The sequence below is a fragment of the Vipera berus genome (assembly GCF_964194415.1).
Source record: "Vipera berus genome assembly, chromosome: 6".
NCBI lineage: Eukaryota > Metazoa > Chordata > Lepidosauria > Squamata > Viperidae > Vipera > Vipera berus.
The window spans coordinates 86,652,043-86,677,714 of NC_138208.1; the positions used below are offsets into that span (position 1 = coordinate 86,652,043).

General features: G+C 45.4%; 2 protein-coding genes across 5 annotated transcripts in view; both read right to left on the minus strand.

The window, feature by feature from the left end:
* Positions 1 to 3,388, minus strand: part of TAF3 (TATA-box binding protein associated factor 3) — a 167,467-nt gene extending 164,079 nt beyond the window's left edge. Inside the window, exon 1 of one of the 2 annotated variants that reach the window (XM_081330773.1) lies at positions 3,127 to 3,388. In XM_081330773.1, coding sequence (XP_081186899.1) covers positions 3,127 to 3,292 — 166 coding nt within the window. In that variant the 5' untranslated portion in view covers positions 3,293 to 3,388. The remainder of the gene's footprint in view (positions 1 to 3,126) is intronic. The other variant, XM_081330772.1, reaches the window with a different exon arrangement.
* Positions 3,389 to 8,310: 4,922 nt separating this feature from the next.
* Positions 8,311 to 25,365, minus strand: ATP5F1C (ATP synthase F1 subunit gamma; the record flags this gene model as incomplete). Of its 3 annotated transcripts, XM_081331448.1 has the most annotated exons (10): positions 25,203 to 25,365; positions 23,225 to 23,259; positions 22,761 to 22,892; positions 20,046 to 20,250; positions 18,961 to 19,104; positions 18,326 to 18,390; positions 16,160 to 16,315; positions 14,831 to 14,927; positions 11,312 to 11,356; positions 8,311 to 8,449 (listed from the first exon to the last, which is right to left on the minus strand). In XM_081331448.1, exons 2-9 carry the CDS (start codon positions 23,241 to 23,243, stop codon positions 11,350 to 11,352), a joined length of 825 nt encoding a protein of 274 aa, XP_081187574.1. In that variant the 5' UTR covers positions 23,244 to 23,259; positions 25,203 to 25,365. The 3 variants fall into 3 exon arrangements, with proteins under 3 accessions (XP_081187574.1, XP_081187575.1, XP_081187576.1); XM_081331449.1 differs by lacking the exon at positions 11,312 to 11,356; XM_081331450.1 differs by lacking the exons at positions 8,311 to 8,449; positions 11,312 to 11,356 and having other exon boundaries at positions 14,827 to 14,927.
* Between the last annotated feature and the right edge of the window lie 307 nt (positions 25,366 to 25,672).

Below are 25,672 nucleotides of genomic sequence, written 5' to 3' on the forward strand. Positions count from 1 at the left end.
AGGGGCCATAGTTCCCCCATGCTGGCTCAGGAATTCTGGGAGTTGAAGTCCACCAGTCATAAAAGAGCCAAGGTGGCCTATCCCTGGTATAGGTGGTACCTGGCTCAATAATAGCAACTGTGAGTCCTAGTGGACAATCATTTAAACATGAGCCAGCAGTGTGCTGCAGCTGCCTATAAAGCCAACACATTAACAGAGGGATAGAATCAAGATCACATGAAGTGTTAACACTACTTTACAATGCCTTGGTAAGGCCACACTTGGAACACTGCATCCAGTTTTGGTCACCAAGATGTAAAAAAGATGTTGAGACTCTAGAAAGAGTGCAGAGAAGAGCAACAAAGATGATCAGGGGACTGGAGGCTAAAACATACAAAGAACGGTTGCAGGAATTGAGTATATCTAATTTAATGAAGAGAAGGACAAGGGATGACATAGAAGGGGGGGGGGGGTCCACCTATTCTCCAAAGCCCCTGAAGGCAGGACAAGAAGCAACAAATGGAAACTAACCAAGGCGAGAAGCAACCTAGAACTAAGAAGACATTTCCTGACAGTTAGAACAATTCATCAGTGGAACAACCTGCCTCCAGAAGCAGTGAATTGCTCCAACACTGGAAGTTTTTAAGAAGAGACTGGACAGCCATTTGTCTGGAATGGTACAGGGTTTCCTTGCCTGAGCAGGGGGTTGGACTAGAAGACCTCCAAATCCTATCCTATCCCATCCCCTCAGAACTTGTGGCTATCCCAACTGGGCCTTCATCAAACCCCCCCCAAAAGACACAGCAGAAGCTCGTCCATAACAGACGTAGAAGACAACAACAAACAAAGCAACGTTGTCATTCCATACCTTGCAGGAATATCTGAAAAGCTCAGGAGGATTTTCAACCCACACAACGTACATGCACACTTCAAACGCAAGAATACACTATGGCAGAAGCTGGCCCACCCCAAGGATAAAACATCCAGACACAAACTGAGCAATGCGATGTATGGAATATAACATCATCAGTGCCACTAGACTTCTAGTAGACCGATGACGTTGCCTAGTTTGGGTAAGAAAGCCTCTGCAAGGAAACAGCCAAGCTCAAACACACCAAGGAATCCCCTCAGGATTCAGGGGTTCCGAGATCATGTCTGCCAGCTTCTTCAGTACCCTGGGATCCATCTGGTCCTGGTGATTTGAACATAGACATTAACAACACCTATAGGTAAAGGTTCCCCCGCACATGCGTGCTAGTCGTTTCCGACTCTAGGGGCCGGTGCTCATCTCCGTTTCAAAGCCGAAGAGCCAGCACTTGTCCGAGGACGTCTCCGTGGTCATGTGGCCGGCATGACTAGACGCCAAAGGTGCACGGAACGCTGTTACCTTCCCACCGGAGTGGTCCCTATTTTTCTACTTGCATTTTTACATGCTTTCGAACTGCTAGGTTGGCAGAAGCTGGGACGAGTAACAGGCGCTCACTCTGCTACGCGGCACTCGGGATTCAACCCGCCAAACTGCCGACCTTCTGATCGACAAGCTCAGCGTCCTAAGCCACTGAGCCACCGCGTCCCTCTTAACAACACCTATAGACCATGCAAAAGAGACAATCAACATTAACAACACCTATATACCATGCAAAAGAGACAATCAACATTAACAACACCTACAGACCATGCAAAACAGACAATCAACCAGCCCAAAAGAGAAAAAGACTCTCCATCAGTAATCACCAGAGATTAACTCCAACTTCAGACCAGCAATCAAGCAAGCAACACTGCCAAAGAGCCACTAGTAAACAGACCAACCAAAGAATCCCTCAGACTGTCCCCACCCACACAGAGAGGCAAGACATCTGAATATAAACAGACAGCAAACAGCACTCCTTACTAGCACTGATGAGGTTACCTAGTTGGGCAATGAAATGTCTGCAAGGAAACCAGCAAGCTCAGAGAGCACCAAGGACCCCACAGTTCTTCTCCTCTTCCTCTTCCTCCTCCTCCTCTCCACAAGCCACACTCCCTTCTAGTACTGATGAGGTTACCTAGTTGGGTAATGAAATGTCTGCAAGAAAACCAGCAACCTCAGAGAGAACTACAGACCCCTCAGGTCAACCCTGAGCTACAAACATTCTCCTTCATTGGATCTGAACCCATTTAGAGTAGACAGATGTTGTCTTACCATTTTCTTGCCTATTTGGATCTCTTCTATATCCTAAGCCAGGGGTAGGCAACCTTGGCTCTTTTATGACTGGTGGACTTCAACTCCCAGAATTCCTGAGCCAGCATGGGGGAACTATGGCCCCCTTCATGACTCGTGGACTTCAACTCCCAGAATTCCTGAGCCAGCCATGCTGAGGGGAAAGGGAGAGGTTTCCAAGCTGAGCCATGCTGGCTAAGGAATTCTGGAAGTCCAGGAGTCACAAAGCGGCCTAGGCCAGGGGTAGGCCACCTTGGCTCTTTTATGACTCATGGACTTCAACTCCCAGAATTCCTGAGCCAGCATGGCTCAGCTTGGAAACCTCTCCCTTTCCCCTCAGCATGGCTGGCTCAGGAATTCTGGGAGTTGAAGTCCACGAGTCATAAAAGAGCCGAGGTTGCCGACCCCTGGCCTAGGCCAGTAGACAACCTTGGCTCTTTTATGACTCGTGGACTTCAACTCCCAGAATTCCTGAGCCAGCATGGCTCAGCATGGAAACCTCTCCCTTTCCCCTCAGCATGGCTGGCTGGGGAATTCTGGGAGTTGAAGTCCACCAGTCATAAAGCGGCCTAGGCCTAGGGTAGGCAACCTTGGCTCGTTTATGACTCGTGGACTTCAACTCCCAGAATTCTTGAGCCAGCATGGCTCAGCATGGAAACCTCTCCCTTTCCCCTCAGCATGGCTGGCTGGGGAATTCTGGGAGTTGAAGTCCACCAGTCATAAAAGAGCCAAGCTGTTGCTTAGGTATTCCACCCCTCTTAAAGTGGCCGAGGTGGAGAAACAGTGCGTTGGGCTATTTTTCTTTTTCTTTTGGAGGGGGCGGTTCCCTCGCTTGCCCTCGGTCGCCACGGCAACGCCTCTCCTTCCGCCTTGCTCCGTCTCCATGGCAACCCGCGAGCACCAACCCTTCCCCCCCCCGTCCTCACAGGCCCCAGGCCCTCACTCACAGAGCTCGCAGTAGCGCCGGCAGCCGCGGCCCAGGGAGTGGAGGTATCGCTGCAGCACGTCGGTGAGGAGGTCGCAGGCGGAAAGCTGCACCGAGTCCCATCCCAGCGCCTGGCACACCTGCGCCACCGACACGCGCAGCAGCCACCGCGAGTAGCTGTCGGACATCTTCGCCTCACTGCAGGCCCGGGCCCCGCAAGGCCCAGAGCGTCGCCATGGCTCGAGCGGAAGCAAGCGTCCCCCTCACGCCGCCGCCGTTACTGCCGTTGCAGTGGCCGCCATCTTGGAGTCGCCTGGCGGCCTCGCAGGCCACGGCAGCCGAGCGCGGAGCACATCGATCGCGCGCGTGCGCCGTGGCGATCGTGACCTATCGATAGCTCCGGCATCGATTCCTTGCTTTGCGGTCGAATGGTTTAAACACGGGTTCCAAAAAGGTCGTGTGGATGGGTCGCGCTGGGTTGGCCTTTTTTTTTTGGTTTGGTTTTTTTTTGCGGCCCTTCTTTCTGGACTACCCGTGTTTGGAGAGCCAGAATTATCTGAGTAGCCTTACCTAGATCTTTGGGGGCTAAGCTTTTTCAGGGAAGATGTCAGGGCACTTCTGTCTCTTGGAGTTTGTCTGGAAGCTTCCAACGACAGGTGGTCCTCGGCTCATTTAGTGGCCGCTCGAAGTGACCAAGGCACTGAAAAAAGACTTATGACCATTTTTTCACACTTTATCAACCCCTTAGATAGAAAGTATGAAAAAGGATATAATGAGAACTAAAGAAATAAAGAACAAGATGAAATAAAATAAATATTACCTGCAACTTCGGTCTTGTATTTATTTCATTTCATCTTGTTCTTTATTTCTTTAGTTTTCATTATATCCCTTTTCATACCTTCTGTCTAATTTAATTGTGAACCACCTAGAATTAGCCTGGAGTCGAGTGGTGCCTAAACTGAATGAATGAATGAATAATTTAGGATGGGAAAATCATTCAGAGGTTTATTTGTTCGGAGATGTCTGTCTGTCTATCTGTCTATCATCCATCTTGTCTGTCTGTCTGTCTGTCTGTCTATCTATCTATCATCTATCTATCATCTATCTGTCTGTCTATCTATCTATCTATCTATCTATCTATCTATCTATCTATCTATCTATCTATCTATCTATCATCTATCTAGGAAGCAAATTTGGAATTACACTTAAACTCAGCCAATGTGTGACTGCTGCAAAAATGAAACTCCATATTTGAAATCCTTATGAATCTTTGATTTGCTGATTCGATAGGTTTGGTGTCATAGAAATGGCTGGTATATATTATTATACAAAAATAAAAATTTGAGGTTTCATTGCCTTAAAGGAGCCTTGGTGGAGCAGTGGGCTAATGCCTCCTTAAGTAACACCAGCTGCCTGCAATTAGTGCAGGTTCGAGTCCCACCAGGCTCAAGGTTGACTCAGCCTTCCATCCTTCTGAGGTAGCTAAAATGAGGACCCAGATTGTTGGGGGCAATTAAGCTGACTTTGTAATAATGCCGCTTGGGGGTGTGTGTGAAAGCCCTAATAAGCAGGCATATACATAGAATGAAGGCTACTGCTAAGCTTGTAAGCCGCCCTGAGTCTTCGGAGAAGGGCGGGATATAAATGGAATTAAAATAAAAAAATAAAATAAAAATTATTCTACTGCACCAAAAGGAGTCAGAATTCAATGCTTTTTTCTTTCTTTTTCCATCCTCTGCCTACGCTTTTCTCTCTTCCCCTTTTCCTCCCCTATTTCACCTTTATTTACCATTTTTCTTTATAGTTTTGTCCTTTACGCTTCGATAAAAGTTAATACAAATTTTGAACCTGAAACCCTTAGTGATAAGCTTTATATACAATCCATCCATCGAGAGACCCACTTTGAATTTGGGTCAAAAAAAAAGGTATAGCCTTGGAAAAAGTTGCTTTTACGAAAAAGGATATCAAAAAAGGATATATCCCAAACTATTAGGTGAATAGAACATCTCCTGGTTGAGGAAATACTACACTCTCAGTGCCTTTTAGCTTGTTAAGAGACTTATCACGAGAGGCAGAATCGCCTTTGATTCAGTGGCCATCGAATTACACGGATAAGAAGCTGTCACAGTTCAATCAATGCCGCTTAGCTTCCAGGATTTATCTGATTGTCCACTGTGCGACACACAATATTGACTAAATGGCTCTTGGCCAGATCCAGCCTCAAGATTCTTTTCTACTTTAGGCTTAAAGCCTCCTCCGTGACACAACAGAGTGATTCTTTCTTTCCTTTCGTAGAATTTACCAGGGGCATTAAAAATGATCGGATTTAGATCCAGGATAGGCATCTACCGGGTTAGAGGCAGTTTATCCTGGAGAAAAATCTATTGCTGTGCTTGCTAGGAGTTGAAAATGACTTGATGACACATAATCAATCTGTTGAAATTCCCAGGTTTATCACAAGTTGAAAAGTAAATAAATTACTGTTTTGGTTTTTATTTTTTTTTAGCAGTGGTGACCACTTGTTGCTCCCTCGTATTTCTTTAATGAAAAGAAGGAACAGGGGTGACATGATAGCAGTGTTCCAAATATCTCAGGGGTTGCCCCAAAGAAGAGGGAGCCAAGCCATTCTCCAAAGCGCCTGAAGGCAGGACAAGAAGCAATGGATGGAAACTAATCAAGGAGAGAAGCAACCTGGAACTAAGGAGAAACTTCCTGACAGTTAGAACAATTAATCAGTGGAACAACCTGCCTCCAGAAGCGGCGAATGCTCCAACACTGAAAGTTTTTAAGGAAAGACTGGACAGTCACCTGTTTGAAATGATATAGGGTTTCCTGCCTGAGCAGGGGGTTGGACTAGAAGACCTTCACGGTCCCTTCCAACTGTTGGAACTTGTCCTTTTTATGACTTGTGGACGTCAGTTCCCAGTATTCCTCAGCCAGCGGAGGAATTATTATTTTTTCAAAAGCTGGTCAGTAAATAAAGAAGACACAGGTATTCCTCAACTTATGACCGTAATGGAGCCTGTCATGACAATCCTAAAGCAGGTCGCCACATGACCAACCTAATTTTACATTTTTTTGTGACCTTCAAAGTCCCAACATTATTACTCTGTTATTCTGTATACTGTAGTTCTGAATGGGCATTGGCCACTTCAGTAGCTAAAATGAATGATAGATTCTTATGCACTTGCATAAGTTGCCTTGGCAATGGATCTTCAGGACTTGGGGTAGGGAGGTAAGATTGAGAACTGTTTCAACAAAACAGCTTTCATTTTACTTTTAGAAATCTTTTGACTAAAATAACAATTTATCCATGTATCCTTTCGATATATATTTAACTGTTCTTATTTTTTGTGTATTTTGCAAGCTGCCCAGAGTCAATTTCACCCTTTGTATGCTGGTTTATGAACATAATAAAGAAGATTTAATTTGATTCGAGAGTTTTACTAGCTTGGGCAGCTATAATAAATTTAAGCCTACACCTAAAAAAAAATATAAAACAATAAATCTCTCCCTTTCTATGCGAATTGTAATGAATTGGGGCAGAAAGTTAGTCAGGTTTCCTGGCCAATGGCTTTTGTGCCCTCTTAATACTAATCAACTATTTTGGCTGTGGTTTGTTTTCCAGGCTTGTTTCAACATCATTTCTGAACGTTTCGTTACCAAATTAAGTAACATCATCAGCAGGATCTTGTCGTCCTATTCTTGGCAATGAAACGTTCAGAAATTGTATTGAAACAAGCTTGGAGAGCAAACCTACAGCCAAAATCTAAACCCCGAGCTACAATATTTTCTATTATTTCAAAACTAATCAACTGTTATGGAAGCACTGATCAGTAACGTGCAGTTGTGGGATTATATCCAGTCTATTGTTTCAGTTTCCTTACCTGAGAATTTTTTTGGGGAAGGGGAATATTATGCATAATGTTTAGTTAATGCCAGAAGTGATTTGAGGGTGGGATATTGAATACCTTAAGAAAAAGGTCAAATGAGCTTGAGAGAGATTAAATATTGAAACAGTATTGGCACTGCATGCGTCATCTCTTACACAATTTATAGACATAAAAAAAGAATAGCAGGAACAATCTGGGATATTTTAAGAGGATCTACTACCGTCTATGGAGATTCTCACTCATCCAGGTCATGGTTGTCCCAAAGGTGCTTTTTCAGGAGGCAACGGGACTTTCTTGTTTTTACTTTGAAAGCGTTTCGCTTCTCATCCGAGAAGCTTCTTCAGCTCTGACTGGATGATGAGAGTGGGAGGATTTATACTCCTTGCAGACAGCTGGTCATTTGCCTTCTTTTAGAGAGTCATTGAGGCCACCTGGAGGTTTACCTGTGTCCCCAGGGTCACCTGAGTGGTGCAAGTGGGTGTGGAGTCTTCTTGGCTGCATAGAGCAGAAAACATCCTGGGGACACATCTAAACTTCCAAGTGGCCTCAACAACCCTCTAAAAGAAGGCAAATGACCAGCTGTCTGCAAGGAGGATAAATCCTTCCATTTCCCCCACTATCCAGGCGGAGCTGAAGAAGCTTCTGGGGTGAGAAGCGAAACGTCTTCAAAGAAAAACAAGGAAGTTCAGTCGCCTCTTGAAAAAGCACCTTTGGGATCTAGTACCGTGTCTTCAAAAAGCAGTTTTAATTTGTGATATTTAAAAAAAAAAATACGCAAAAAGGGGCAAAAACTGCACTCCATTCTCGGATCAGGTACCAGCGCTAAGGAGCAATTTGCCTTTGTGGGGTCCTGGGTGCTCTGAGCTTGGTGGTTTTCTTGAAGACGTTTCATTACCCAAGTAGGTAACATCATCCACGATTTTGGGGTCCGTGGTTCAATTTTCTTTGTAGCAGGCCGGCTAAAAAGCTTGTCCCATTTTAAAGGATGGCCGTATTGGAACAAGCCACTTAACATCTCTACAAGATTGACAAGAGAAAGTTTTGAGCAGAGATCATCCTCGAATTAAAACCATTCATTTAGTGACTGTTCAAAGTTACAACAGCACTGATTTTTTTTAAAAAAGGGACTTATGACCACTTTTTAACAACTGTCTCCCTTAGCGGTGGAAATGTTAGACTCAGTCGTGGTCCATAAGTTGAGGACTACCTGCATCTAACTGCGCAAACTGCGGCACCACGAACCTCCTGTTAGGAAGCTGTCACTGTTCATCACCTTTCACGCCCAGTTTTCCTGACAATCACACAACCAAGGAAACTTTCATGTAAGACTTTTATTTGCGATACAAATTTCAAACAGACGGGATTCTCTGCCCGAGAATTCTTCACAGAACGACAGATGAATAATCTTCTCCCTTGAGAAAGGAACTGCTTGCTGGGAGGCTCCACTTTTATCTATAAACAGAAACGATGTGTTAAAAAGAGCTTGAACTCCGATTCGTAACTTAATTGGACATTTCATTTACCGATTCTCCCAATTCGGCCAAATGGTGAATCGCTTCTACGTTCCTTCTCTCCTTCCCCCCCCGCCCCCCCGCCTTGCTTGACTTGGCCTCAGCCTCTTAAAAACTCTTTGTAGGGGATTTGTTAATTAAATAGCTAAATTGAGCTGGTTGCTCCTGTCGTAACAACGGGTGTGATTTAATTCCCTAAGGCAGATCCTTTTGAGTTCACGCTGAGTTGTCTTGCAGTTCACAGTAGGGATTTTTAGCTGCTGGTTTTTGAAGGGCTGGAAACAGCTTCACAAAACGGATCTCAAATAATACTTTTTAAAGTTTGCAGCTCATTATAATACAGGTGGAAACATTACAGATTAGTAAAGGCTATCTTGGAAGAAATATTCTCCCCCCCGCGAGGCTAGGTCAGATGCTTTTTCTAAGGTGGTCTGTTGAAACCAATTCCAGAATCAGTAACAGATTGAGGAATTCTGGGAGTTGAAGTCCACAAAGTCTTAAAAAGTGGCCAAGGTTGAAGACCCCTGTTCTAAGGCAGTATTTCTCAACCTTGGTAACTTTTAAGAAACATGGACTTCCAATTTCCCACGTTGGCTAGACAATCCACACGTCTTTAAATGGCAAAGTCTGAGAAACACTGTTCTAATGCAAACGGGGAAAATCTCTCATTCACTCCTGCTCACGCTTGTGCATTAGTGGCTGCTTTAAGTGGAATTCATGAAAGTCAGTACAAGCGTACAAACTGAAATATAGTTTTCGAGAGCCAGTTTGGTGTAGCGGTTTAAGGCGCCGGCTAAGAAACCAGGAGATGGTCCCGCCTTAGGTGTGGAAAACTGGCTGGGTGACTCTGAGCCAATCATCAGGAGACTCTGCGTTCTAGTCCCACTTTAAGCCTGAAAGCCAACTGGGTGACTTTGGGCCAGTTATTTTCTCTCAGCCCAACCCACCTCACAGGGTTGTTGTTGGGAGGAAAAGAGGAGGAGAAAGAAGTATGGTGTATGTCTGCTACCTCAAATTACTTATAAAATCATAAAAAGACAGACATAATAGACATAGATAGACAGACAGACATAGATAGGATAATGATAGAGAGATGATAGATAGATAGATAGATAGATAGATAGATAGATAGATGATAGATAGGATAATAGCTGGATAGACACAGACAGGATAGATAAATAATGATAGATGATAGATAATAAGATAGAGACATAAAATATAGATATAGATAGGATAGATGATAATCACTAGATAATGATAGATAGGATAGATACATATTAGATAGATAGATAGATATAGGATAATGATAGATATTAGATGATTGCTGGATAATGATACGATAGATACATAATGATAGATGATAATGATACATAGTAGATAGATAGATAGATAGATAGATAGATAGATAGATAGATAGATAGATAGATAGATAGATAGATAGGATAATGATAGATGATAGGGCTTGCAACTTGGGTGTCCTCCTGGATTCACGGCTCAGTTTTGATGATCATATAGGAGCCGTGACCAGGGGGGCTTTTGCCCAGGTTCGCCTGGTGCGCCAGTTGCGGCCCTATCTAGACCAGGATGCCCTGCGTATGGTCACTCATGCGCTCGTGACCTCCCGTTTAGACTACTGCAACGCTCTCTACATGGGGCTGCCCTTGAGGACCACTCGGAGGCTTCAACTGGTGCAAAATGCAGCCGCGCGAGTTGTGATGGGAGTTTCCCGTTACTCCCATGTAACACCTCTACTCCGCGAGCTGCATTGGCTTCCGGTTGCCCTCCGGGTGAGATTCAAGGTGCTGGTGATGACCTATAAAGCCCTATATGGCTTGGGTCCAGGATATTTGAGGGAACACCTGCTGCCGGCATCAAGCTCCCTTCGTCCTGTGCGCTCCCACAGGGAGGGTCTTCTCAGGGTGCCGCCGGTCAAAGAATGCTGGCGGATGACACCCAGGGGGAGGGCCTTCTCTGTGGGGGCGCCTGCCCTCTGGAACCAGCTGCCCGTGGAGCTTAGGACTGCCCCCGACCTTCGATCATTCCGCCGAGACCTGAAGACCTGGCTCTTTGAGCTTTCCAGCTCAGGCTGAGTTTTAATTGGGGTTTTAACTGGGATTTTACATGTTGCAGGGACTTAGTTTAATCTTTTTAAATTGGTCTTAATTTTTGTATCGATGTTTTATATACCCTGTAAACCGCCCTGAGTCCTTCGGGAAAGGGCGGTATATAAATTCAATAAAATTCAAAATTCAAACAGAATAGACAGACAGGCATACATGACAGACAGAAGATATAGTCAGATGACTGACCTTAATGTGGAATGTCTTACTACATTTAGTTGGTTTCTCAGCTACAGTTTGTTATCAAAACAGTTTATCTGCAATGGTTTACTTTCAATTAACCTCTGATCTGGATGGTGGCCATGCTGATTTTGAGGAAGACCCACGTTTCAACTGAGAGAATGCCAATGGCAGTTATATCTTCGGCATTGCTGGTCTACTATACTCCCCCAGTATCCACCAATAAGAAGCACAGTTTCACAGCATTTTAATACATCGACATTCATAACAACGAGAAATACCCCGGTTCATCAACATCCACCTTGCACATGTATTACAGGCATGGAATTGATTTTTTAGTAAAAATGCTGGTAGCCGTGATTTGTGCAATTGTCAATCATTTGCAAGCGAGCATCTGAACCAAAGCAGAAAGCCAGCTAAACATTTCTCACCCCATTAAAGATATTTCCATGGTTACTTTTTTTTTTTTTTTGCTTGCCTTATAATTTACGATCCCGTTTTACCTGTTGATTCTGGATGAAATTCACTTTCGGATTAGCCCTTAGTGCCTGATTGTTGTTTTTTTATATAAAAAAACACAGAAAAAACATGCAGTGAAGCATCAAGCAATGCAGATTAAGGCAGAGAAATTGCTGCAAACACACAAGGTAGAATCAACATGCGTTAATGAACTGTGCCGGTTTAAAATTAAATTGTAACCTCAGACAAGGGAAGGAGACGGGCCAATTAGTGGGTGGATTAAAAAAAAGGCAATCATTTTCCATTCTGTGCCGCGTTAGATTCCTTTCCCCCCCCTCCATTTAACGGCATTACGGCAGACAAATATTAAGAATCGGTTTTCGCCTCCTATGAACGGCTCTGTAAAAAAAAAAATTGGGCAGAATCTGAGCTTTGCGGGAAACCGCGTAGGATCTTTGTGGCAGAAGATTGGATGGCAGCTGCTGCTGACCTGGCTATCAATGGAGATTAGTAACCGTGGTTAAAAGGAAGTTTCTTTTTGGGGAGGCAGCATGCCACTGAATGCCGAGACTTAGGAAACAACAGCGAGTGAAATTACGGCTTTTATGCCCAACGTTTCTCTTGTTAAGTGAGACATCTGTTAAAAAGTGAGTTTTGCCCCATTCACTTTGCTGATCGCAAGGTTGCAAACGCAATCAGGTGATCCCGGGACATACCGCGACCGTCGTAAATAGGAAACAGTTGCAAAATGTCCAAATTTTAATCCCGGGACCATCACGGGGAGTCTTGCTTTCACCGTTAAGTGTGAAAACGGGTCCTAAATCACGTTTTTCAGACCCGCTGTAACTTTGGACAGGTCGCTAAATGAACGGTTGTAAGTCAAGGACTACCTGTACTGGAGCAATTCACCTCTCTAGCGTGAGTTGTGTGACTGTTGGGAATTTTATCCCAAAGGTGCTTTTTTCAGGAGGCAACTGGACTTTCCTGGTTTTCTTTGAAGACGTTTCGCTTTTCAGCCAAGGAGCTTCTTCAGCTCTGACTGGATGGTGGGGGGAATGGAAAGATTTATACTCCTTGCAGACAGCTGATCCTTTGCCTTCTTTTAGAGCAGGGGTCCTCAAACCTGGCAACTTTAAGACTTGTGGACTTCAACTCCCAGAATTCCTCAGCCAGCCTGGCTGAGGAATTCTGGGAGTTGAAGTCCACAAGTGTTCTGTACCAGCCTGCTACCGGCCCTGCAGAAAAGGCAGGGACAACCCCTTTTTCAAGAAGGCAAGAGGCTGGAATTACGCCTGCCAAATTTATTGCAACAAAAACAAACGGAACAAGACAAACCAAGAAACAGGAGCTTTAAGAAACATGAACTATCCGAGCGGTTGCCTTCAGCAAACCAGCCCTCCCCACACATTCCCCTTATATAGAGTTCAGGGCGTGGCTTCTCTCTGCCTCCTTCCGAGGTGCCCCATTGCCTTCCTCTGTTTACTCCTAATTGACTGCCTCCTGCGTCGGGCGTCCTTGAACAGGGCCAGCTGTGGGTCATCTTCATCCACGCTGTCAGGCTCACACAGCTGGGTCTCTGTGGTGACCAAGTGGGAGGGGCCTGGCTGAGGGCTCTCATCAGCAAGATCTTCAACCCCCTCAGCAAGGTCTTCAACACCCCCCCTCCTCCTCCTCTGAGTCCTCCGACCCAACTGCCGAACCCACAGGCTGACCCTGAATCACAACAAGTCTTAAAGTTGCCAGGTTTGAAGGCCCCTGTTTTAGAGAGTCCTTGAGGCCACCTGGAGGTTTTTCTGTGTCCTCAGGGCCACCTGAGTGGTGCAAGTGGGTGTGGAGCCTTCTTGGAACAGATAAACCTCCAAGTTGCTTCAACAGCTTTCTAAATAGCCAATGACCGGCTGTCTGCAAGGAGTATAAATCCTCCCACTCCCCACCATCGAGTCAGAACCTGAGGAAGCTTCTCGGATGAGAAGCGAAACGTCTTCAAAGAAAAACAAGGAAGTCCAGTTGCCTCTCAGAAAAAAAGCCTTTGGGGCTTCCTCTTTCATATTAACTATGACCTGGATGACTGAAAATCTCCACAGGCATTTTGGGATTTTAAAGCATAGCTATTCGGAGAGCCAAGAAAGGCACCACAGAGTCCCTTCTTAAGCCATTTCCTTCCTTGTTCCTTCCCTACAAACCTCTTGACGGAAATCTTGCTGAAACTAAGGCAACTGCAGATAGACCTCGACTTACGACCGCAATTGAGCCAAAAGTTTCTCTTGCTAAGCGAGACGGGGAGCTTTGCCCCATTTTTACCACCTTTCTTTGCCACGGTTGTTTAAGTGAATCGCTGTGGTCGCGAAGTGAGTCACACGGCCATTAAAGCGAAATCCGGCTTCCCCCCCATTGACTTTCCCGGCAAGAAGGCTGCAAAAAGGGGATCACGTGACCCCGGGCCACTGCAACCGTCATAAATACGAGCCCGTTGCCAAGTGTCAGAATGTTGATCATGTGACTGCGGGCGTGTGGCCAACAGCCGTGTGAAAAAACGGCCGCGAGTCGCTTTTTTCCCCCTTGTAACTTTGAACCGTCACTAAACGAACGGTTGTAAGTCAAGGACTACATTTATCTGCATCACTAAGCTTTGGGAATTGCTACAGGGCAGCCTCCTCAACCCTCCTTCTCCCGGCCAAACTACCTACTCTTCCCCCGTCTCTTTCCCCTCTGGAATGCAGCCCCTCCCTCCTCGGAATCCAGGCTACGTTCCACCGCAGCAGCAGCAGGCATGAGTTCGTGACTCCTCTTTGCTGCTTCCTTTAAGAAGTGTTCCAGAAAAACAAATAAAACAAATAAGTGAGGCGTTTTGTAGGGGTCTTTTGAAATGAGGGGTCCAAATGAAGAGAATATTTGTAGCTCAGGATTACATTTTGGAGTCCTTGGTGCTTTGCTTGCGGAAATTTCATGACCCAACTAGGTAACATCTTCAGTGCTAGAAGGGAGTCGCGTTTGGGGGGGACAAGAGGAGGAGGAGGAGAACTGTGGGGTCCTGGGTGCTCTCCGAGCTTGGTGGTTTTCTTGCAGACGTTTCACTACCCAACTAGGTCACGTCCTCAGTGCTAGAAGGGAGAGGAGTTTGCAAAGAGGAGGAGGGGGAGGAGGAGGACCACCACTTTGGGGTCCTTGGTGCTCTCTAAACCTGGTTGTTTTCTTAAAGATGTTTCATGACCCAACTAGGCAACATCATCAATGCTAAAGGGAGTGAGATGCTCTCTGAGCTTGGCGGTTTTCTTGCAGACCTTTCATGACCCAACTAGGTAACATCATCAGTGCTAGAAAAGAGTCACGTTTGGGGGGGGGAGAAGAGGAAGAGAACTGTGGGGTCCTGGGTGCTCTCCGAGCTTGGTGGCTTTCTTGCAGACATTTCACTACCCAACTAGGTCACGTCCTCAGTGCTAGAGTACTGATGACGGGACCTAGTTTGTGTAAGGAAACGTTTGCAAGAAGGTCACCAAGCTTAGGAAGCATGAAGGACCCCCCGCAGAAATAAAATAACCAATAAATAATCTGTCAATACTTACAAAGCTGCAGCGCCGGAGATGATCTCAATCAATTCCTTGGTGATGACAGCTTGACGGGTGCGATTGAATCGCAGGGTCAGCTTGTCAATCATCTCAGCTTTAAAAAGGGGTGGTGGTGGGGAGAACAAGAACGGAGGGGGGAGATCATTATTTCATATGTCACATACAAGGCACGAAAGCTGGCTGCACGACTACGAGTTCTGTTCTCGCCTTAAGCACAAAAGGCAGCTGGATAACCGCCTTGAGTTGCTTATCCGAGTCATAAAGGTGGGATTTGATTTTTTTTTTTAAAAAAATAATAATTAAAAAGAGGTATTGTTTCTCAATCTCAGCAACTTTTAAGACAGGTGAACTTTCAACTCCCAGAATTCCCCAGCCAGCATGCTTGCTGCGAATAACATTTATACGTTACTTATATGTAAGAGTGTAGGTCTATACCAGGGGTAGGCAACCTGGGCTCTTTTGTGACTCATAAAATTAGAAAATCAATAAAACTTTTTAAAAAATAAATAAATAAATGAGGACCCAGATTGTTGGGGACATTATACTGACTCTATAAACCGCTTACAGAGGGCTGTAGAGCAGTGTGAAGCGGTTTTATTACTTTTAATTGTGTTTTAACCTATTCTAAGAGTTGTGGGCATTTTGTTTAATCTCTTTTAATTTTTGTATCTTGTCTTTTAACATGTACTGCCCTGTTCACCGCCCTGAGTCCTTCGGGAGAAGGGCGGTATACAAATGAAATTAATAATAATAATAATAATATAAATGTAAGTGCTAGTGCCAGAGCTAGTGCTAAGACAGTGGTGGCGAACCTTTTAGAGACCGAGTGCCCAAACTGCAACCCAAAACTCACTTATGCATCGTCGGGTGCCGGGTGGGCGTGGCCCATTGCGTGGGCGTGGCTGTAACGGCAAACTGGGTGGGACTAAAAAGTTCAATCAATCAATCCCAACTTTGCGAGATCTTTTTTTTTTCCCCGCGAGAAGTTGAAATTGATTGATTGACTGAACCCTTTTTTTTTTTGCACACGGCGGCGGAGACCTAAAGCGAAAAGGTTTTATAAAACCCAGCTGAAGGCTTAGGATTGGGGTGACAGCACGCGTGTCCACAGAGAGGGCTCTGCGTGCCACCTGTGGCACACGTGCCATAGGTTCGCCTCCACCACGGCGCTAAGAAAACAGCAGATATCCAACAGGGAAAACAAATTTTTACTTCAGCATCACTCAGCCTGCTTGATTATCTCTTGGCCGTTTCTGCTGTGACTCCTATTTTTTCCCACCGGGCGCGCGCGTGAGAGAGCAGTTAAGACCCCAGAATTCCACTTACAAGCATTTTTGCTGGCATTATCCATAGCGGTCATCCGAGCACTCTGCTCGCTCGTGGTAGACTCCTTCAAGGAGTAGAAGATGATGTTAGCCAAGACGAACTCCTGGTAGTTTCTCAGGACATCCGCATCGATGTCATCGTAGATGCTAATGCTTTCTGCAAAGACCACAACAGTTGCTACAGCTCCTTCCTTACAGCCTTCAACATATATTACGTAGGACAGAGGGATGCAGCAGCAGGCATCTGCGTGCATTTAAATCACAGTTCATTTAAACAGGCAGGTCAATACGTAGGAAAGGGACTTCTGCATTCATTAAAGATCTAATGGAGACCCTCCAATATCTCAGGGGCTGCCCCTAAAGAAGAGGGAGTCAAGCTATTCTCCAAAGCGCCAGAAGGCAGGATGAGAAGCAACAGATGGAAACTAATCAAGGAGAGAAGCAACCAAGAACTAAGGAGAAACTTCCTGACAGTTAGAACAATTAACCAGCGGAACAACCTGCCTCCAGAAGCTGTGAAAGCTCCAACACTGGAAATTTTTAAGGAAAGACTGGACAGTCACCTGTTTGAAATGATATAGGGTTTCCTGCCTGAGCAGGGAGTTGGACTAGAAGACCTTCAAGGTCCCTTCCAACTGTTGGAACTTGTCCTTTTTATGACTTGTGGACTTCAGTTCCCAGTATTCCTCAGCCAGCAGAGGAATTATTATTTTTTCAAAAGCTGGTCGGTAAATAAAGAAGACACAGGTATTCCTCAACTTATGACCGTAATGGAGCCTGTCGTGACAATTCTAAAGCGGGTCACCACATGACCAACCTAATTTTACAACATTTTTTGTGGCGGTTGCTGACAAGTGATCTCGCTTAATGATCACCGTGATTTGCTTAACAGCCGTGGTAAAAAAGGTCGCAGCACTGGGTGCGATCACGTGCTGCCTCACTTAATGACACACCACTTGTGATGATTAATTTTCCAGTCCCAGTTGTGTTCGTAAGTTGAGGCCTGTCTGGAATGGGTGAGATTTTACCTCACACAAAAGCTGCAGTAGGACAGTGTTGGTGTAAGGGAAAACGCTGTTTTTTTAAACGCTAGCTCGTATAATAAGAATAGAACAGAATAACAAGAGTTGGAAGGGACCTTGGAGGTCTTCTAGTCCAACCCCCTGCTCAGGCAGGAAACCCTACACCATTTCAGACATAGGGTGTTCCAATCTCTTGATAAAAACTTCCAGTGTCGGAGCATTCACAACTTCTAGTGGCAAGCCGTTCCACTGGTTAATTGTTCTCACTGTCAGGAAATTTCTCTCCTTGACTAGTTCCCATCCGTTGCTTCTTGTCCTGCCTTCAGACGCTTTGGAGAATAGCTTGACTCCCTCTTCTTTGGGGCAGCCCCTGAGATACTGGATGACTGCTATCATGTCACCCCTAGTAACTTTAGATTATTTCATTTTGTGGGCTGAGGACAAGGGACACAACATTGTGTAATGAAGGGGAGAAGGCTGGGATCATCACATCCGTTTCCTACTTTGGTGTACAGTCTTGTGTGAAGGCTCTTCTCTGGAAAGTGGACTCATGCATCCTTTGAAAGAGAGCGATCGGGAGGGAGGGAAGACTGGAGATGTGTTGTGATTCAGGGTCAGCCTGTGGGTTCGGCAGTTGGGTCGGACGACTCAGAGGAGGAGGAGGGGGGTGTTGAAGACCTTGCTGAGGGGGTTGAAGATCTTGCTGATGAGAGCCCTCAGCCAGGCCCCTCCCACTTGGTCACCACGGAGACCCAGCTGTGTGAGCCTGACAGTGTGGATGAAGATGACCCACAGCTGGCCCTGTTCAAGGACGCCCGACGCAGGAGGCAGTCAAGTAGGAGTAAACAGAGGAAGGCAATGGGGCTCCTCGGAAGGAGGCAGAGAGAAGCCACGCCCTGAACTGTATAAAAGGGGAATGCGTGGGAGGGCTGGTTTGCTGAAGGCAACCGCTTGGATCGTTCCTGTTTCTTAAAGCTCCTGTTTCTTGGTTTGTCTTGTTCCGTTTGTTTTTGTGGTAATAAATTTAATTCCAGCCTCTTGCCTTCTTGTAAAAGGGGTTGTCCCTGCCTTTTCTGCAGGGCCGGTAGCAGGCTGGTACAGAACAAGATGGCCACTCACTAGCCCTTTTCAACTCCTGCACTTACCAGCCCCAGAAACCGTCTCAAGGGAATAGATTGGCTTCTCATCAGTCTTATAGGAAATGACAGACCTGAAGGGGAAAGAAAAGAAAATTAATTTGAACCATACTCCCTTTATCCGTTCCAGCTTTAGGTAGAATACGTACGCATTTTATAAAAGAATGTGCCGAATATGCCCAACTATCAATTTTAAGACTTGTCTTTTTAAAAAAAAAAATCTGAAAAAGTAAAAATATCAGAACCCACCGACTGGCAAAAACTAGCAATAAGTTCTAGCAGGAAATGATTTCCTTCAGTCAGTTGTTCCTTTTGTTTGGATTCCCTAGAACGGTCTACTCTTAGGAGTCCTTGGTGCTGTCTGAGCTGGGTTGCTTTCCTGCAGATGCTACATGACCCAAACTAGGTTAACATCAGTGCTAGCAAAGTACTGATGACCTTAACTAGTTTGATAACGAAACATCTGGAAGAAAAAAAACCAAACCACTCAGCTCAGAGAGTATCAAAGACCTATTGTTTTAACCCTGAGCTCCAAACGTTCTCCTTTATCGGAGTTTACTCTTAATTAAAGTCAGTCGGATCGAGGAGTTATTCTGCCTGGAAAACTGCCTCCCTAGATTTCAGAAGGAGGGGTTAATTCTTGCCTGAACCGATTGTAGATGACGGAGCCTTCATCGAACTCGTATCCAGAATTCAGCAGCTCCAGAGCAATGACCGAAGCGTCTCCAAAAGTGGGAGGCTTCCTTCCCACCTCTTTAAAGTTCAAGAGGAAGTTCTTCCCGTGCGTCCTAAAATGAAGACCAGGGTTGTTATGCGAGACGTTCCAAGTTGCATCAGTCCAAATCCCAGTTCTAAGAAACACCCAGAAAATTCAGTTGGTCTGTAATGCAACAACTAGACCAGGGGTCTTCAAACTCGGCCCTCTTATTACTTGTGGACTTCCACTCCCAGAATTCCTCAGCCAGCATGCCTGGCTAAGGAATTCTGGGAGTTGAAGTCCACAAGTCATAAAAGGGCCCAGTTTGAAGGACCCTGAACTAAACTCAGGATATAGATCAGGGCTCTTCAAACTTGGCCCTCTTACGCCTTGTGGACTTCAACTCCCAGAATTCCTCAGCCAGCGTGCCTGGCTGAGGAATTCTGGGAGTTGAAATCCACAACTCGTAAAAGGGCCGAGTTTGAAGAGCCATGAGGTAAACTCAGGATATAGATCAGGGGTCTTCAAACTTGGCCCTCTTATGCCTTGTGGACTTCAACTCCCAGAATTCCTCAGCCAGCGTGCCTAGCTGAGGAATTCTGGGAGTTGAAGTCCACAAGTCATAGAAGGGCCAAGTTTGAAGGCCCCTGATATAGATAGTCCTCGACATAAAAGACTCTAACGGAGCCTGCGCATTATGGTCGAATGTGAAAACAGGTCAGCCGCGTAGCCAACCCAATTCTATGACCTTTTCTTATGGCCGTTAAGCGAATCACCACACAAGCCCATCTGCGGTTGTGAAGCGAACAACACAGTCATTAGGCGAAGCAATGGTTTGCCATGGTTTGTGCCAGTTTTTGGCAAAACCGTCGTACAACACAGTCAGAGGGCTACAGCTCTGAGTGTGAAACACAGCCAGAGGTCACTTTTCTCCATGCCGTTGTTAATTTCAAATGGTCGCTAAACGAATGGTTGTTAACTCAGGGACTACCTGTACTTTGAATTGTTGAGCCCCCAGGCAGAACAGGTTACCTTTGAAGGATGCCTCGGAGCTTGTCGCCAATCCCAACCACCATGACCTCTTTCCCTGAACCCGTGAGGTTGGAGAACTGACTCTTGATCTCTTTGGCCACGGAGGTGTGGATGGCCCCACACAAGCCACGATCAGAAGACACTCCGATAAGGAGATGCTTTTTCTTGTCCTCAGGGGGCTTGATGTCTACTTTCTCGTAGAGAGCTGCAAAAGAGAGAGAGAGAGAGAGAAAGAGAGAGAGATGTGACCCCTAAGAATGAGTAACTATCAAGAGACCCTGGGATCAAAACCGTGAAAGCCGGCTGGGTGGCTATGGGCCAATCACGAGGGGACTCTGAGTTCTAATCCTGCCTTGGACACAAAAGGCAGCTGGGTGACTTTGGTGACAGTCATTCTCTCTCAGCCCAAACCACCTCACAGGGTGGCTGTTATGGGGAAAATAGGAGGAGGAAAGTGTGTTTTCCACCTTATTTGAAAAAAACAGAAAAATGATGCCATTTCGATCCATTTATGCAATGCACAGCTCATTATATAATAGCCTAGTTGAGGAGTGTGGTGGCTAACATGGTTAGGGCGGTGGCTTGACAATCAGCAAGCCTGCATTCGAGATTCGAGTGCCACTGTGTGACCGGGCGACTGCGGGCAATTGTGAGTAGAGAGAGGAATACCACTTTGGTGGGTAATTTAACAGAAATATGAAAGAAGCCCACAATTGGGACTCCCCTGGGCAATGGTGATGTCCTTGGCTAATCCTTCAACCTAGAAGCACTTCGGTGCTTCTGACACGCGAGCGAGTGATAGCCTAGTTACCTCAAGACACCAGGATCGTAAAACAATACCTAAATGTAATTTAACAGTAATTTACAGTTGCAAGAAAAAGTATGTGAACCCTTTGGGATTATGTGGAGTTTTGCATGAATTGGCCATAAAATGCGCTCTAAACGTCATGTAAGTCACAACAATAGAAAAACACAGTCTGCTTAAAATAATACTACACAAACATTAGCTGTTGTCATGTTTTAATTGAACATAAGATGGAAACATTCACAGTGCAGGGTGGAAAAAGTATGTGAACCTTTGGACTTAATAACTGGTTGACCCTCCTTTGGCAGCAATAACCTCAACCAAACGTTTTCTGTAGTTGCAGATCAGACCTGCACGACGATCTGGAGTAATTTTGGACCACTCCTCTTCACAAAACTGTTTCAGTGTAGCAATATTCTTGGGATGTCTGGTGTGAATCGCTCTCTTAAGGTCATGCCACAGCATTTCAATCGGGTTGAGGTCAGGACTCTGACTGGGCCACTCCAGAAGGCGTATTCTGTTCTGTTGAAGCCATTGTTTTGTTGAATTACTTGTATGCTTTGGGTCATTGTCCTGTTGCATCACCCATCCTCTGCGGAGCTTCATTTGGCGGACAGATGGTCGTACGTTTTCCTGCAAAATGTCCTGATAAACTCTGGAATTCATTTTCCCATCAATGGCAACAATCCGTCCAGGCCCTGAGGCAGCAAAGCAGCCCCAAACCATGATGCTCCCTCCGCCATGTTTTACAGTGGGGATGAGGTTTTGATGTTGGTGTGCTGTGCCTTTTTTTCTCCACACATAGTGTTGTGTGTTTTTCCCAAACAACTCAATTCTGGTTTCATCTGTCCACAGTATATTTTGCCAGTAGTGCTGTGGAACATCCAGGTGCTCTTCTGCAAACTTCAAACGTGCTGCAATATTTTTTTTGGACAGCAATGGCTTCCTCCGTGGTGTCCTCCCATGTACTCCATTCTTGTTTAATGTTTTCCTTATTGTAGATGTGTCAACAAAAATGTTAGCATGTGCCAGAGATTTCTGTAGGTCTTTAGCTGACACTCTAGGATTCTTCTTTACCTCATTAAGCATTATGCGCTGTGCTCTTGCAGTCATTTTTACAGGACGACCACGCCTAGGGAGAGTAGCAACAGTGCTAAACTTTCTCCATTTGTAGACAGTCTGTCTTACCGTGGACACATGAACATCAAGGCTTTTGGAGATACTTTTGTAAACCTTTCCAGCTTCATGCAAGTCAACAATTCTTGATCGTAGGTCTTCTGAGAGCTCTTTTCTGCAAGGCATGGTTCACGTCAGACAGTGCTTCTTGAGAACAGTAAACCCAAAACAGGTGTGTGTTTTTAAAGGGCAGGACAGCTGTCAGCAACACATCCAATATCATCACACTGGTTGGAGTCAAGGTTGGCTCACTCCTGGCTCCAATTAGCTCTTGGAGAAGTCATTAGGCTAGGGGTTGACATACTTTTTCCACCCTGCACTGTGAATGTTTCCATCTTATGTTCAATTAAAACATGACAACAGCTAATGTTTGTGTAGTATTATTTTAAGCAGACTGTATTTTTCTATTGTTGTGACTTACATGACGTTTAGAGCGCATTTTATGGCCAATTCATGGAAAACTCCATGTAATCCCAAAGGGTTCACATACTTTTTCTTGCAACTGTAACTTCCGATCTGACAGCATTGCTGCTCATTTCAGGAGGATGAAATTTGCCCCTTGCAAACAAGCTCTGCTCAATCAGCATCCGTTAAATCGGGCTTTTGCTTATATTGATAAGGTTGCTAAAATCAGCTTATTCTAAAGTTCCAGGCCAGAAAACTACTAGGAAAACCACTTCACTCTTTTAAAAAATAGTAAAAGTTTTTAGGTACAATGGAGGAAGATCCCTTACCCAACGCCCCCACTCCGTAAACTCTGGCAGGCTTTAAGTCTCTCTCCGCCCTGGAATATTTTGCGGCAGCAACCATCTTCATGGATTTAGTGATTTTCTGGATATTCTTGATGGACTTCAAGCGCCGGGTAACTGAATGGATTAGAGGGTATGAAATGAGGTAGGATTTGAAGTAGACAAAGAAAATGGCAGAATAAAACCAAAGTACTATGTTTTATATACTGCTATATAGAGTACTAGATTCTTAAACGGAACCGTAAAAAGAAGGTGCAGTCATGATTTCAAACTGTTTAGGCCAGGGGTCTTCAAACCTGGCCCTTTTATGACTTGTGGACTTCAACTCCCAGAATTCCTGGCTGAGGAATTCTGGGAGTTGAAGTCCACAAGTCATAAAAGGGCCAAGTTTGAAGACCCCTGGTTTAGGCTACTATTTCAGACAAATAAACACAACATAAAACACTTACTGTCTTTCAGAGTCGCCATGTTCCTCACTTGGATCCTGAAAAAACAACAACACATATTTGCAATATTTCACAAATCGAACGCGCCTCCTTTGGTTGCTAGATTAACAAATATATAGAACAGCTGCAATAGACCATCCATTTTTTTTTTTTTTGAAAAATGCTTACTTGGATATATAATGCTTGTAACTGAACTCTGGCTCGCTTTTCAAATAAGTGCACAAAAATTCAAGATACAAACCTGACAATCCAAGGCTACAAAAGAAAAAGGGAAACACGCTTTTTGCGATCCTCTCCTAAATATTCCATCAGAAGAGATCAAGTTGTGCGCTTTTCCTCAAAATTGTTTTTTTTAAATACCATAAAAAATGAATTGGAAAATACCACCCATTTGAGGCCACCTTAACAGCCCAGAAAACCATCGATTGTGGCTGACAGTCATTAAAAAAAAAACTCCAGTTTTTGCACTATATGCAATACAGTACAGCAGTTTGAACAAAAAATAAAAGAGATGAAAGCTCTCTACATAACAAGAAGGTGTCTTTTAAGTTACTTCTCATGCCTGCACCAAGGAAAATAAAGCATTTGGGAATATGGCTAAGAGGGAGAAAAATGCCCTCTGTTTTGAGTTGAAGTTTTCAGAAAAAAAGTGTTCTTGCATTTAAATTAGGTAAAGGTAAAGTTTCCCCCGCACATGCGTGCTAGTCGTTTCCGACTCTAGGGGCTGGTGCTCATCTCCGTTTCAAAGCCGAAGAGCCAGCGCTTGTCCGAGGACGTCTCCGTGGTCATGTGGCCGGCATGACTAGACGCCAAAGGCGCACAGAACGCTGTGACCTTCCCACCGGAGTGGTCCCTATTTTTCTACTTGCATTTTTACGTGCTTTTGAACTGCTAGGATGGCAGAAGCTGGGACGAGTAACAGGCGCTCACTCTGTTAAGCGGCACTCGAGATTCGACCCGCCAAACTGCCGACCTTCTGATCGACAAGCTCAGCGTCCTAACCCACTGAGCCACCGCGTCCCTTTAAATTTAAATTAGACTTGAGTAAAGAACGTGCTGGCTTCATCCCAAAAGACAAATGAACGTTCCTGAACGGACTCAGTTTTCTGCTGACAGAACTGAATCATAAACTGGTTTAGGGGCCAGGTTCGTGGTTTTTTTCATTGCCTTCTGAAGATGGACAACTCTTTCAAATAAAATAATTCAACTGGGGAGGGAGGGAGGGAGAAAAAGAAAAAATGAAAGTGCTTGTGGGGGGTGGGGGGTGGGGTAATGTGTCAGTTTGCAGAAACCCCCAGGTTCCCCCCCAAACGCATCTGCAGAAACTCTGCAAGAAATGCGATTCAATCTATTTTCCAGGCAGGCCACGTAACAATCTCTGCACTTCAGCCACAAGCAGGCAGAATTCTTTTATTCGTCGAATTAAAAAAAACAAGGAAAAAAGGAAATTAAAGCGTGACAGGGGCGATGGGCATGTTAGGACACTTACGTAACCCCCCCTCCCTTTAGGGCCCTCTTAAACACAGAGTGTGATTAGAATTAAAAGTTAGAATTAAAACTTTGTGAAAGTCAATGGCTGAGACAACTGGATCAGGTAAGATCAGATGCCCAGTGAATGCAAAGTAATAATAGTAATAGTAATAATAATAATAATCCCCAGCCAAGTAACTTTTATAACTGAGCCTTAAGTAGGAGACCACAGATTCCCTAGAGTTCCCATGCTGCTGGACTCCAGCACCCATCAGCCACTGTCCCCAAGGGCCAGGGGTGGCGGGACTTAAGCCACATGGGAAAGAAATCCACGCCAGGCTGACTGCTCCCCACCCAAGACTAGTCTGTAATGGTATAGGGTCTCCTGCCTAAGCAGGGGGTTGGACTAGATGACCTCTAAGGTCCCCTCCAGTTCTATTCTGACTTAGGGAGGCAAGAGCGCCTCTGAGCACGTGCAGAAACCCTCCCGGCTCCCCTTCCCCCGATGTACCACCGCGGCTGGGCGTGGGCAGCGACAATAACAGCAGCAGCGCCGCCGCCGATCAAGCTCCTTCCCGCCGCCTCGTCCCGCTGCCCGCCGCCGGCTGCAGCCGCTGCTGAAGGTCAGGATGCCCGCACCGCGCATGCGTCGCGCTTCCTCCCCTGAACCGGGCGCAGGAAGTGAGAGGAAGAGCAGTGACGGCTTCCGGGTGGAGCGCCACCACTCTCTTTCTCTCATCCTCCTCTTATTCCTCTCTATGATTTCTCGGACACTGAGCTGGCCGGCTAGAGCGGGCAGGCCTGAGAGGACGCGCGGCGGTCCTCCAAAGAGAACTGACGCCACGAAGCTGACGTGCTAGAGCGACCTCTCAGCTGGAGGATGTGTAGTAGTAGACATAATAAAGAATAAATAGTTTAAAATTATTAATTGAGATTTCAACGCCCGGGACAGACTTTACAGCATCGCACTATAACTTCCAT